The sequence below is a fragment of the Megalopta genalis genome, chromosome 5 (assembly GCF_051020955.1).
Source record: "Megalopta genalis isolate 19385.01 chromosome 5, iyMegGena1_principal, whole genome shotgun sequence".
NCBI classification, from domain to species: domain Eukaryota; kingdom Metazoa; phylum Arthropoda; class Insecta; order Hymenoptera; family Halictidae; genus Megalopta; species Megalopta genalis.
In genome coordinates, this window is record NC_135017.1 from 1,668,634 (window position 1) to 1,681,120 (window position 12,487).

The following is a 12,487-nucleotide window of genomic DNA, read 5'->3' on the forward strand; positions in this document are numbered from 1 at the left end:
CAAGCCATCGCATATTTGTGATTCTATATTAATTAATTCATTCATGGTAGAGTGATGCTTTCTAAATCGACTTTGGAGTGGGAATATTACATTGTTATTTTCTAGTACCCATTGCAGCCTCTGGTTAACCATTTTTTCTAATATTTTGCAAATGTTGTTTGTTAGCGATATGGGTCGATAGCTTCCTGATAATAATGGGTCATTGTCCGGTTTGGCGATTGGTGTAACTATAGCCTCACTCCACACTTTGGGAAAAACACCGTTTTTCTATACTATATTGTAGATTTTTGACAGATGTTGAGTCTTTCTAGGGAAGCTTTGCCAATAGGATATAGAGAATACCATCAGGACCAAGGTAGGAATTTTTACAATTTTTTTAGTACTCTTGTTAGTTCTTCATTTGTGAAATATTTGTTAATTAATTATAGGTGGTGGTTATTAATTTTGGCTATCGATTCGGTTCCAGGAAATGTTTGGTTTGCTTTGTAACTGAGAAAGTCGTTGTCATAGTTAAAATCGCTTGAATTTTTTGCGAATGTTTCAGCTAGTGAGTTTGCTGTCTGTATAATTGTTGTTCATAGATTTGTCTCCTTTTTACGGTAGGTGTTTTGGATCACTTTTTGTGATCACGATTTTGTTTCATAAGATTTTTGTTGGGGTAGAACTATTTATTGTAGATAGGAAGTTTATCCAGGATTGTTTCTTACACTTAATTATAATTTTCCTTGCCGTAGCTCTAAGTTCTTTAAATTTTATCGTGTTTTCGGTTGTTTTTTGATTTTTATACCTACTAAAGGCGTGTTTATAGTTTTTAATTACTTTCTCACATTCCTGATTCCACCAAGATACGGTGTAGAGATTTTTACCTATTTTAGAATTTGTTCTTGGAATTGAATTATCGGCTGTATTTGTTATTATAAAGACGAATTCTTTGGTTATATAATCTATATTGTGTGAGTTAGTATTATTATTATCAGTGCCTAGAGCTGGGATGTTTAGTTCGATTAGCCTACGATAATCATTCCAATTTGCTGATTTAAATTTCCATCTGGGAGTTGGTTGGAGGTAGTTTTTTGATGAGTTTGCACTGCATAGAGTTAAGTCTATTATGCTGGAGGTCCCGCTGGCTGCGATGAAATGAGTCGGTTTTAGGTCGTTTAACACAATTAAATTATGGTTTAATAAAAGAGCCTCTGAGCCTCAAAGAGTATTTTGGCTGTTGAAGTCTCCGGTCACAATGAAGGGTTTCAGTAACTGATCAATAAGATTATTTAGTTCGGTTTTATTTAGGTGGTAGCTATTAGGTAAATATATATGACAAACATGTAATTTCGCAGAAGAATGTATTTTAATCATAGTTACCTCCATGTTTGAGTTAATATGGATTTCTTCGCCAAACAGTGAGTTGTTTACTGATACAGCTACTCCTCCACTAGCTTTTAGTGCGTTTCGATTTTTAATAACTCATGTAAATACACATTTGGAACTTTTTTGGAACTTGATGATCCCTGAACCATTTCTTCTTCATCTTCCTCATCTTTATCGTTTTCTTGTCCTTCTTCTTCTTCTTCCTGAAGAAACATCTCCAAACTCTCCTCAGTATAAGAGCTCGATTTTTTAATTACTGGTTTTCTTAGAGAAGATATCAGCCTAAAAGCCTATTCATAATTAAAGTGATTAAATAATATTTGATTTTTTCATTAGTTATAATGTATAGTAGTAAGTTAGAATATCGGTATTTAATTCGACCAGTTCAAAATATCCCTATTGCATACTTGTCTACTACATTTTCTTCATGCTGCAATCGATATTTTTCTGCTGCCTCCTCTGATAAATGACCGATTGACATTAAAGCATTTTCAATCACTATTGGCCCATGTATAAGATTATGGAGTGTTGGCGTCAATGGATATCAGCTATATAACTGAACGTACAGTTTTGCCGCATCCATAGTATAAATCTTGAATTTATTAATATTTATGAGGTATCCACTAGATATAACTTCTAATATAACTTTCAGTCTATTTTCGTAATAGAAATAAATTTTTTCAAAAATGTTAGCAGAAGACAACATTTTCGTAGAATGAGTATCATTGAAGAAATGAAAGAAAGCATTCGCTTTTAGTCTATATCTTGTTATTAGACGTGTATATGTTACAGTGAAACACCGAAATCTGGAGAATGTCGACTTTCACCGGTGAATGTCAACATTCACATAGTCGCTTGGTGTATGTCCGAAATATTTGCTAAATTCCCTTATTTCTGACTTACACCGATAAATGTTGACATTCACCATGCACTAATGGTGAATGTTGAACATGTTGGAGATTTATATTTTCTTCTCCGTAATTCAGTCGCTATAAAACGCCACAAGGGTGACGTAACTTTTTCGCCTCTCTTTCTGAAAGGAATGACCAAGAATTTAAAATACACGGTACATTCTACATGAGAAAAGAAGATAATAGTAATAAAAAAATTACTTACTTATGTGATTCAAATCTTATTTATTGCAACAACTTAAACTATTATGACACTTTGAATTGCACAAGAGTCCCTTGCTTTTACAACTGCATTTATTTGTGGAACACTTCCTTTTGCAATGACAGCGTCTATAGCCTTGTCCCCCGCTTCTCGAATTAGCTGCAGCTGCATCTCTCAGCGACATTTCTTGAAAAGAAATCTCATCTATGTAAGTCGGAGTCTTCTATTCCAACAACAACCGCTAACACATTTCGGATGTCTGTACGACCACGGTCGACATCAGGGACTTGTATTCGTACATTATCACCAATTTGAGCAGGAGGAAATTATTTTTGTGAGGCTCGTAACATTTTTGTTGCTTGCAGTAGATTTTCTTTCGCGGCCGCTCTTTTTGTAGAAATTAACTCGTGTTTTTCAGTCAGAATTTAATGTGAAGACGTTGTAGGTTGTAGGTCCTCTTCAATATTTTTCTTTGGAATATGGTTTTCGGTATGACCACCGTTCAAATTTTTTTTATAAGCATTAACAGTTTCTTCAAGCTGTTCTTCGGTTTCAGAAGTATTGGCAGTTTCTTCGAGTTGTTCTTCAGTTTTAATATTTGCGATTTGTTCGCCAGGCAAAAAAGACGATGCTATGCCTCTTTTTGCTTTAACGCCAAACATGGCTTCATAAGGACTTTGGCGTATTTCTTCGTGGTATGTAGTGTTCTTGGCAAATTGAACAAAGGATAAACCATCTGACCATTTATTTGTATCGTTATCGTTCATCCATGCAGTTAGCATATTCTGTATATCCTGATTGGCCCTTTCAACTGAGCCTTGTGTTTGACTGTGACGAGGCTTTCCATGAACTATTTTAACATCTTTCCACATAGCGCATATTTCGGATATGACTTGATTACTAAATTCTCTGCCATTATCTGATTGCAATATTGCTGGTGCACCAAATGTTAAAAATATTGAAAGAATGTGATGCGCTACTTCTTCAGCTCTTTTAGTTTTCAAAGGTCGTAGCTGGACAAACTTAGTTAAATGATCTTGATACACCATTATGAACTTATATTCGCCATTTCTGTTTGACTGCAGATCTATCAGATCAACTTGACATCTTGAGTTTAATTCAGAACTAACCATTGGCTTCACAACAATACCTTTCTTAGGTGCATTGTGTTTCATTTGACACTGTTTGCATAAATTTAAATACATCATTACAACTTCATATCTAATATTTTTGTATTTAACTTGCAACTCTTTAAGCATACGTGTTCTTCCTCCGTGGCCTATTCTGGTGTGAGTTTCATATAGTATACTGTGCAATTCTTCATTGGTAACATAATACTGTATGTTCGTTTCCCCTGGTTTTAATGGTACAATTAACTTCTCTTCATCATTAATTTTTAAAACATCAAAACGTTTTAATCGTCTGTAATCCAAAGGTGTGTTGCATTTAATTTTAGCAGAAACCACTTCAGAAAGTATTTTAGAATACTTTTCTTGAGAAAAATAAAAACAATTGTCTTCTCGTTTACCCACAATTAATGCATTTAACTTTTCAAGAAAAAGATCACGATTTACTGCAGTATCCATTTAGTATAAATTAGGGTATCGGAAAAAAAATTAAGAAAACGTTGCTCGCGTTATCAAAGCTTGCATAAGACTGACAAAGCTGATTGACTCCGAGCAGAACAAAGGATTTGGCGGGAGAGAGCCAGTCACTTGTTTTTTGACTCTTCTGTTTTGGACCTCCACCAGAGCATATCTGTGATTGTCGACACACACCGGAGAGGTTCCGAATGTACAACAATGTAATGAAATATTCGATCTTTCACCGACGTATTTGGTATCTGTTGACATTCACCGGTGAAAGTCGACATTCTCCAATTTCGGTCATTCACGGTAACATATATACGCCAGTGATTGTAGCTGCTACCTCCGCATTCTTGAAAAACTTTCGACTTGTATTTCCATCATTGGAATTGCCTGAAACATTATATAAAAATTCACTTCTTCCAAATTCATTTTTATAGTAAATATTTTTATTTTCAAATTGATGGTAAATATTTGAATTTTATTACCGTATCCTTGTTTCGGCATATTTACTAACAAGTTCAGTTTTTCTCGGAATTTTTCTTGAATTTCCTTTTTTCTTTGGGAAACAATAGTATTCTCGGCTTCAGTTCTTATTTGCTATCTTGTAATAGTTATTTTATACGACAAGTGTAATATATGTTCGAAGAACCTTATTCTTGCAAGTAATATAGATAAACCGAACTTCAGTGTACTCGGATCAACTTTTATAATAACCTTTTCTTGAAAGGTTATTAAAATCTTTTGATGTTGTTCCGCATATGTAACACTTCATGGTCGATACCGTGTTAGTAGCAGCGTTTACATACCTTACCATCGACTATTGTTAAAGTAAGGGTATGTTTTATACATATTGGAGATTCTGTAATTTGGAGTAATCAAATTTTAAAGTAACAAAAGTATCAAATTTTATAGTAAAATATAAAAATATATAAAATTTGTTATTATTGTTTAAAAGTTATTCAAATCGCTTTCTTCTGACCTTCTATTTGAGTCTTAATTAATTGGTCGATTTGTTTCTGCATATAATCTATTTCAAATCTAATAACATCAGGTGTTTCCTGCTCAAATTTGATTCTGATTGGGCGGCAATAGTATGGCAATGACGGAAGCGGATTTTGTCATATAATTTTCTTTCCTACAAAATGAATAAAAATATTTTTCAAGTAGATTATTCCTGTGAACTAAACACATTTAATTTGAATAGATGCATTTACCACAAATCAAGCGCAATGACACCATTGTTATTTGAAATAATTGAGCATTCGAATCTTCTTTATTTTGAGATTTTTGCTTATATTCCGACTGTTGGGATCCGTCACACCCCCATTTACTAATTAGCTCTAGGTCATGTTCATTTTCTTCTAATATAAACAATTCATCTTCTAAATATTTCATTATCTTTTTCTCTGTGTGGTCCAGCAGGTTTTGTATGTTTACTTCCGCAGAGGTATCCGTAATTCGAAACGCTTCTTCCTTCGGATAACAATCAGGTTTACCGATCTGTAATTTTTTATATGGTGGAAAAAGCTTTAAATCGATCGTCCTAATAATATTATATTGATTACGCGACAAATCTGCATCAAAATATACTTGTAGAGCTTCTAACAGCGCTAATGGCTTTCTTTTGTCTTTTTCTGCATTTAGATATGCCATTCTCATTTTTTTCGCACTACCTGAAGATTCTCCAATTTCCCTTATTAGCTTAGATGCACCTAATTGTCCAGACATTCTGAACTTAGACTCTGCTGCATATTGTAGTTCTTCCGCTTCTAAGTTGACCCTCATATCTTCTGTCCTCTTTCTTTTGCCACATTGATACAGTTCTGCAAAATATTTGCGTGGTTGCCCCTGTTATAACTTTTGTGTCTTCTGTGTAATAAGTCTCTTGACTCATCAATGTGGATTCTAAAAATTCGAGCTTCTTATCAAAATTACTATCTTCATGCTGTGTCATAATTTCGTATAATTCCATCATAGAACAAATTTTATTTCTTAACGAACCTTGAAATTAAGGAAAAGTGTCATAAAAAAGAATCTTTTGCTTAGAAGGAATAAAAATAAATACGCCTTCATAAAAAATAAAGAGGCATGGCTAAATTCGAGTATATACTTAATTGGCTCACTCGATGATTACACAATATTTTTTCAACAAATAAACATTTTAAACTAGACACGCCATTAAATAGTCGGTACACGCCACACAGAGTAAATACTGCACTCGCGAAGGACAGATAACAAATGCTCGAAATGCGCGATTGTTGCATATGTTTCCGAGACGAGGATGTTTGTGTTTCCATTTGTTTCGCGGAATCGCGAGCGTAATTGACACCCAATACGGGATTATAAAGAACACTCGCACATGCCGAAGCAAGTATATATTTTTGTAATTTTCGCATTGGTAGCCTTGGCAGCTACTTTTTTTTTTAAATGAAGGTAAGGCTTCAGGCTACAAAATGCAACCAAAGCGAACCCTGCATCCCACTGCATTCATAATTAAAAAATTAAATGAAAATTGATCACGTTCAATTAGGTATAACTTAAAAAGTAGCAGGTATATAAATACGAAGTTTGGTATAATTCAACTATACTAAGTGGACTTGATTTTGCTACTCATTCAATTTCAAAAAATGATACAATTATAAATGACGATCTTTTTTTCGGATGATTTCGAGATGAACCACTTTAAAGTCCTCTACTCTAAATATACAAAATTGATAAATGTTAAAAAAAATAATACAAAATGATGGCTCACATTCTTAATTAACTATATGTGAATACATTCTTCACTATAGAAATATTAAAAAAAAAAGACTTTTTATCGCGTTTGGTATGCGATAGGCCCACTGTGCGGCGTAGCACGCAATTTAATTAGCTTGGTTGTCTATTTATCCTATTGAGTCAGTCGAGGTGCTATCTGTGGCATTCCGGTCCGATCTCGCGAACTTTATGCTTTATCCAACGATTGAACTACATACAGTGACTCGCATTAATATTCGAGTTATACATGATATTATTAGGAGAATTATTGCTCCGTTTTATTGTTTATGATAGTATTATTGAATTAATTGTTTTTTCATATAATAAAGCATTTCTTAAAGTAGAATCAAAAATTTTGTTTATTTACGTCACAAAAATATTCGGACACAACATCTTAGATGCCAGAGTAAGATACTGTACTACATTGACGACGTTGTCAACACATATTGTTTATAAACACAACATCTAATTCGTTGCGAGAATTCGGTATCAGAGAAAGTATTGATGATATCAGACGTTTTACTTGTGAAAGTGGGACGAAAAGGAAGAAATACGTCTTTTGAAATCGGACAATTGGTTATTTATCACAAGGAAAAGGGAAAATCATATAGAGATATAGCACGGATATAGTGTGGAAGATATTACACGTCGGTACATCCGTGAGGATTGAATCGATTTAATCCTTCATTAGATCCTCGCGACCAACGCAAGATAATAAGAAAAGTAAAGAAAGATTCTGAACAAAATGCTACAAAATTAACAAAAGAGTTGTTCGTAGAATCTGGGAAGAAGGTACACCCGAACACAGTGCGACGGGTATTAAAAACTTATGATTACAACGAAAAAGTTCCTCGTAGAAAGCTGTATGTGAATGATGCAAATCGCAAGAAAAGATTGAGCTTTGCAAAAGAATATTTTTACAAAGACAACTGATGGTGGAATGATGTAATATTTTCGGATGAAAACAAATTTAATCTTTACGGATCCGACAGTCAAAAAATACAGAATTAAATATTTTAAATTTAAAACCGACAGTGAAACATGGTGGTAGGAGTGTAATAGTGCGGGATTATATCTTATCTGTACGTGTAGGTGAACTAGTTTTTATCGATGGTATTATGGACAAAATGAAGTATTTGGAACAAAAGTATTTAAACAAAATTTATGTTTCTACTTACTATAAGAAGTGCTGTATTATATGAGAGAAAAATTGATTCAATAATACTATCATAAACAATAAAAGGGAGTAATAATTTTTCGAATAGTATTGATATTATTAATATTATTATTATTGTAATCCGAATATTAATGCGACTCACTGTATATATTTCAGAATATTGTTTGTCTGCAATTTAACAATAATTATCAATCTCTTAATAAACTAATCAGATAATTTAAATTATATGTAATTTAAAATCTATTACTTTTTATCGTTCTTTGGGGCAAAGATGTGAAAAAGTGAGCAGTAATCTTTTTTAAAATCGTTCACTGTATTTGATTTTAACGTTACTTATGTAAAAATCTTATTGTTAGTTCTTATACCGTCTTTCGAAACTAAATAGTATTATCTAATGTAAAATAATCTCATTTGTTGCCATTAAAATGTCAAAGAAAAGAGGAAATAAACAAAAAGAACGTTAACGCTCAGAATGAGCTGGTGTTGAAATAAGATATACGCCGGTCCCTGGGGGACCGGCCGCAGACTTTAGGTTCATATTACATGATCGCGCGTGTCGGTCCTTACGCACTGACGTGAGACTAAATATTTTGCTTAGGGGACATCGGTTTTTGTTCAGTCAAGGCTTGAAAAAAAAGAATATAATATTTTTAAAAAGATAATGTAGTTTATTAAAACAGGGTAAACAGAGGTGTGGTTTGCTTTTGCATTCATTGCAGAAGGTGCTAACTTTTTTTCTTGAATTATTTGCCATCTTTGAACCTAATATTCGGGAATTATTATTATAACACTAGACGCAGTATCTCCGAATTTTATGAGCAGTGCCTTCCTTTTTCATCAAATGATGCCGAGGTTTTGTTCTGCTGTCAGCTTCTTCGTCCTTGCGCTGTGTGAGTGCCTGGATCAGCTTTTTCTGATATTCTGTTATAGATATTATCTGGCCTGTTGTTTCTCGATATATAAAAAAAGAATTTACAATGGCTGTGTTCAACAGAAGTTCGAGTGCTAATTTTTTGTATCACTTCATTGATTTTTGCAATGGGTTGCTGTATGCGGTCATTTGATCCGAAAGGTCGATCGATTTTTTTCCCACGTTGTAATCAATTACAATTTTAGATTTATGGATGACTTGTCTTCTTTTGCGAACAGGTTCCATTTCGGAAGAATGTTCAGTGGAAAGTAATAATACGTCACGCTTTTCCTTCCATTTTAAAATCGTGATTCCTTCCCGACTTTCTTGTGCAAAGCACTCTCCCCGTTTCAGTTTTTTGGCCACTACATCTTTCGGATTGCCTTTCCGATTGTTTCGGAGAGTACCCATCAAATGCGTATTCCGTTCCAGGAGTTGTTTCGCTAAAGTTAAGCTTGTGTACCAATTTTCCGTACATACTGTGTGGCCTTTGTGAAATATGTCTTGGCACAAATTCATAACCGTATTTGTCGGCGTTGTGTTGACTTCATCTGACACTTTTCCACTGTAGACACGGAAGTTGTACGTGTATCCCAATCTGCAATCCGTGCACGAAATAGGATCATGGATTGGTCAACACAGACAAGTTCTGTTGGATTGTAATACTTTTTGAAATTTTTGTTGAGCTCATCTAAAATTGGCTGTATTTTCCATAAGCGTTTGGTGACATCTGCTGTAGGATTGTTTGTGAAATGCAGCATTCTCAAAAGTATTTGGAAATGATTTCTGCTCATTATTTTATGGGGGAACGGATGATAATATACAGGATCCGTGGACCAGTATAAACTTGTACCTAGATATTTTATAAGTCCCATTCAAATAATGAGCCCAAAAAGGCGCTTGATCTCTTCCTTGTTGGTAAGGACCCACCGCTCTATACGCTTCGAAGTCATCATCGATTGCTTTTGTGTTGCGTACATATTCGTCTGTTCACTCATTTCTTCAAGCATTTCTTCAGTGACTAATAACGCATAGAAGTCTGCTATATTGACACAATTCTGCAGTTCTATGTTTCTTGTGTCAACACCGTACACACTCGTGAAGGTTATGATTTTCGGTTGATTCCCTCTCGGATCAAACCACTCTTGATCTTGTGGTATATCGTTGTGTATATGCACATTCTCTAATGAAGTATCGTCTTCGGATGAGAGCAAAGCACGGCGACGACGATTTCTAGGCGGCAAAATTAATTCGCTCGATGTATCACTTTCTGATCCACTCAACATTTTTAGGGCGATAAAAAACTTTGAATTTATGGTGAACAAGAAAACTGGTAGATCTACTATAGTGCAACTGAGGTGCAACTGAGGTTTCGTTAGACATCCAGGTATCGTTTAGCCTCGCGTTTCGTTTTTGTATCATCTGGCAAGAAGTGGAGATTTTGGGAAAACTCAAGATGTGAATACAAAGAAGGGTTTATTGCAATTGGAAAAGGTCAGGCACTTTCCCAAGGCGAGGGTGAGGCTAAGTGGAGAGGAGGACCCTCGGTAGAGAAAATTCCGGTCCTCAGGCCGATATTTCGGCTCGTCCCTCAGCGGTGACGGCCGCGTCTGGGCCTGAACGGAACGGCAAGCAAATCGGGCTGGGCACTTAACGTGTTAAAGAAAAAGCAGGGTGTCGAGGGACAAAAATACGTGGGCATTCGTGGACGCTCCAAGTCAAAAAATGTAAATAAATGTGAAGCATTGCTTTCATCCTTACGCTGTGATATCGAATTAATAATAAAATTAATAATATTCAAATCAAATTCGTTATTTGATTATATCGGACTGCCGCAATTAAGTAAGTTATCGTGTGATAGCAAAAAAGTTCGGTGTTTCCAAAAGTAAAGTAGAAAAAATGTATAAAGAAATACTTAGTACACAAAACCGTTGAAAATGTAAAGAGTCGCGGACATAAACGTTGTACCACCGCGAAGGAATATCGACGAATTGTCAAAAGTGTCGACGAAATCCAAGAATCGCATCTCGAAATGTTGTAGAAATATTAAAATTGAATATGTTATCAAAAACAGTATGACCTACAGTGTCAGGACAAAAAGATAGCACGCTTAAAAATAAACGTAAAATTTATTTATTTAACACTACAGCCAAGGATTTGTTTACCCGCTGTCACCGACTTCCGAACCACAGTCGAGGCCTGGGTTTTTTGGCAGTGAAACGTCGACTGCCGAACGAACGCGTCGAATAAACAATTGTTCGCGAACGCGTCGCATAAACGATTATCCGCTAACGCGTCTCAGACATCCCTCGTGATATCCACAAGTGTTTCGGATTACCAGTGATTAATTAAGTGATCAGTGTTTGGTGACAGTCCAGTGAAAGATCAGCTGTACGTTGTACGAGGTCAGTGCCCTTCGACATCGTGAGCCACAATTCCAACCAGCAAATGCATCCTCAACTAAATGGGTGAGTTTCTTATTGATAATAATTTTCATATTTCTCTAATAAACAAATCCTTTACGTCCTTTAAAGCGATTATTTATTATTAAATCAGCTTTGCAAATCATTCGTTGAATTCTGTTTGGACACGGTATTATTTAAATTAAAATATCATTTACGAACATTGTTAATCTTTACTGTACACCTTAAATAAAAATTTCATATAGTACACATGAAGTGTCATGCACACCAGAAAATTAAAACGGCTGTCACGGTTAAACTACATATTATTTCGGGTCCGAAAAATTAGTAGTATAGTAAATATGCTTCAGACGTTCTAAAGTAAAGGTGAACATCGTTTTTCTTAAAAATATCACTGTTACGTAGTAACAAAAATCCGGAAAGTTCACGCTTCGTGACTTCTTCAATATTTCGAACGCGGCTTGAGTCCGTCCCGACCTTCTGTCAAAGCCTCGTGCTGTGGGCTCTCGAACTTCGCGCCGTCACCTCTCATTCGTCAGAGTTTTTCGTAAATAACTCGTATACAAAGTCGCAGATTGCATTTTCACAAAGGAAAAAGTTACTTCAAATGACCTCAGCTACCCCTCATTTTCGGTTGTTAAAATAATTGTGGAACACCCTGTATAATCATCTTTAATCAAAACAGCGGTGTATAGACGTCTGTAATTTTCATAACACTCATAAGATGTATAACCCTTGGATTTGAGGATTGCATGGCATCTGCCTAGCATTGATACAATTAATCGAATACGAAACTCAACCGGTATTTCTGACCATATTTTCGTGATTTTTTCCATTAACTCTATTTTATCGGTAAAAGAATGTCTTCCTAATTGACGTCCAACGTAACCCCACAGATGTTGGGATTGAATTGGGTTCAAATTTGGGGATTGATTTGGCCACTTGATTACATTAACATTTTGTTCAAGAAACGTTTCAACTAACTTAAAAGAATGTTTGGGGTCATTACCGTGTTGAAATGATCACCCTGATAATATTTTTTCATTGACAAATGGCAGCATATAATTTTGTAGCATGTCGCAATACACAAATCTATTCATTGTTTCTTTTATTTGTATTAATGAATTAGAGTCGTTACGTGAGAAACAAC

At 34.9% G+C, this 12,487-nt stretch overlaps 2 protein-coding genes across 11 annotated transcripts in view; one reads left to right on the forward strand and one right to left on the reverse strand.

Moving 5' to 3' along the window:
* The window catches only part of Arv1 (ACAT-related protein required for viability 1), a 100,527-nt gene that overhangs the window by 28,588 nt on the left and 59,452 nt on the right, over positions 1-12,487 (forward strand). The window lies entirely within an intron of this gene.
* On the reverse strand, positions 1,267-6,420 carry LOC117226644 (KRAB-A domain-containing protein 2-like). 4 transcript variants are annotated; one of them, XM_076521684.1, is made up of 8 exons: positions 6,072-6,420; positions 5,744-5,975; positions 5,285-5,570; positions 5,050-5,205; positions 4,556-4,929; positions 2,485-4,460; positions 1,776-2,401; positions 1,267-1,658 (listed from the first exon to the last, which is right to left on the reverse strand). In XM_076521684.1, the coding sequence occupies exon 6, from the start codon at positions 4,065-4,067 to the stop codon at positions 2,907-2,909; it is 1,161 nt and encodes a 386-aa protein (XP_076377799.1). In that variant the 5' UTR covers positions 4,068-4,460; positions 4,556-4,929; positions 5,050-5,205; positions 5,285-5,570; positions 5,744-5,975; positions 6,072-6,420; the 3' UTR covers positions 1,267-1,658; positions 1,776-2,401; positions 2,485-2,906. The 4 variants fall into 4 exon arrangements, with proteins under 4 accessions (XP_076377799.1, XP_076377797.1, XP_076377796.1 ...); XM_076521682.1 differs by having other exon boundaries at positions 1,267-2,401; positions 5,744-6,071; positions 6,181-6,420; XM_076521681.1 differs by having other exon boundaries at positions 1,267-2,401.

Bases quoted from the DNA above. Each gene is read 5' to 3' on its own strand.
- LOC117226644 (XM_076521682.1), bottom strand. From the start codon at position 4,067: ATGGATACTGCAGTAAATCGTGATCTTTTTCTTGAAAAGTTAAATGCA.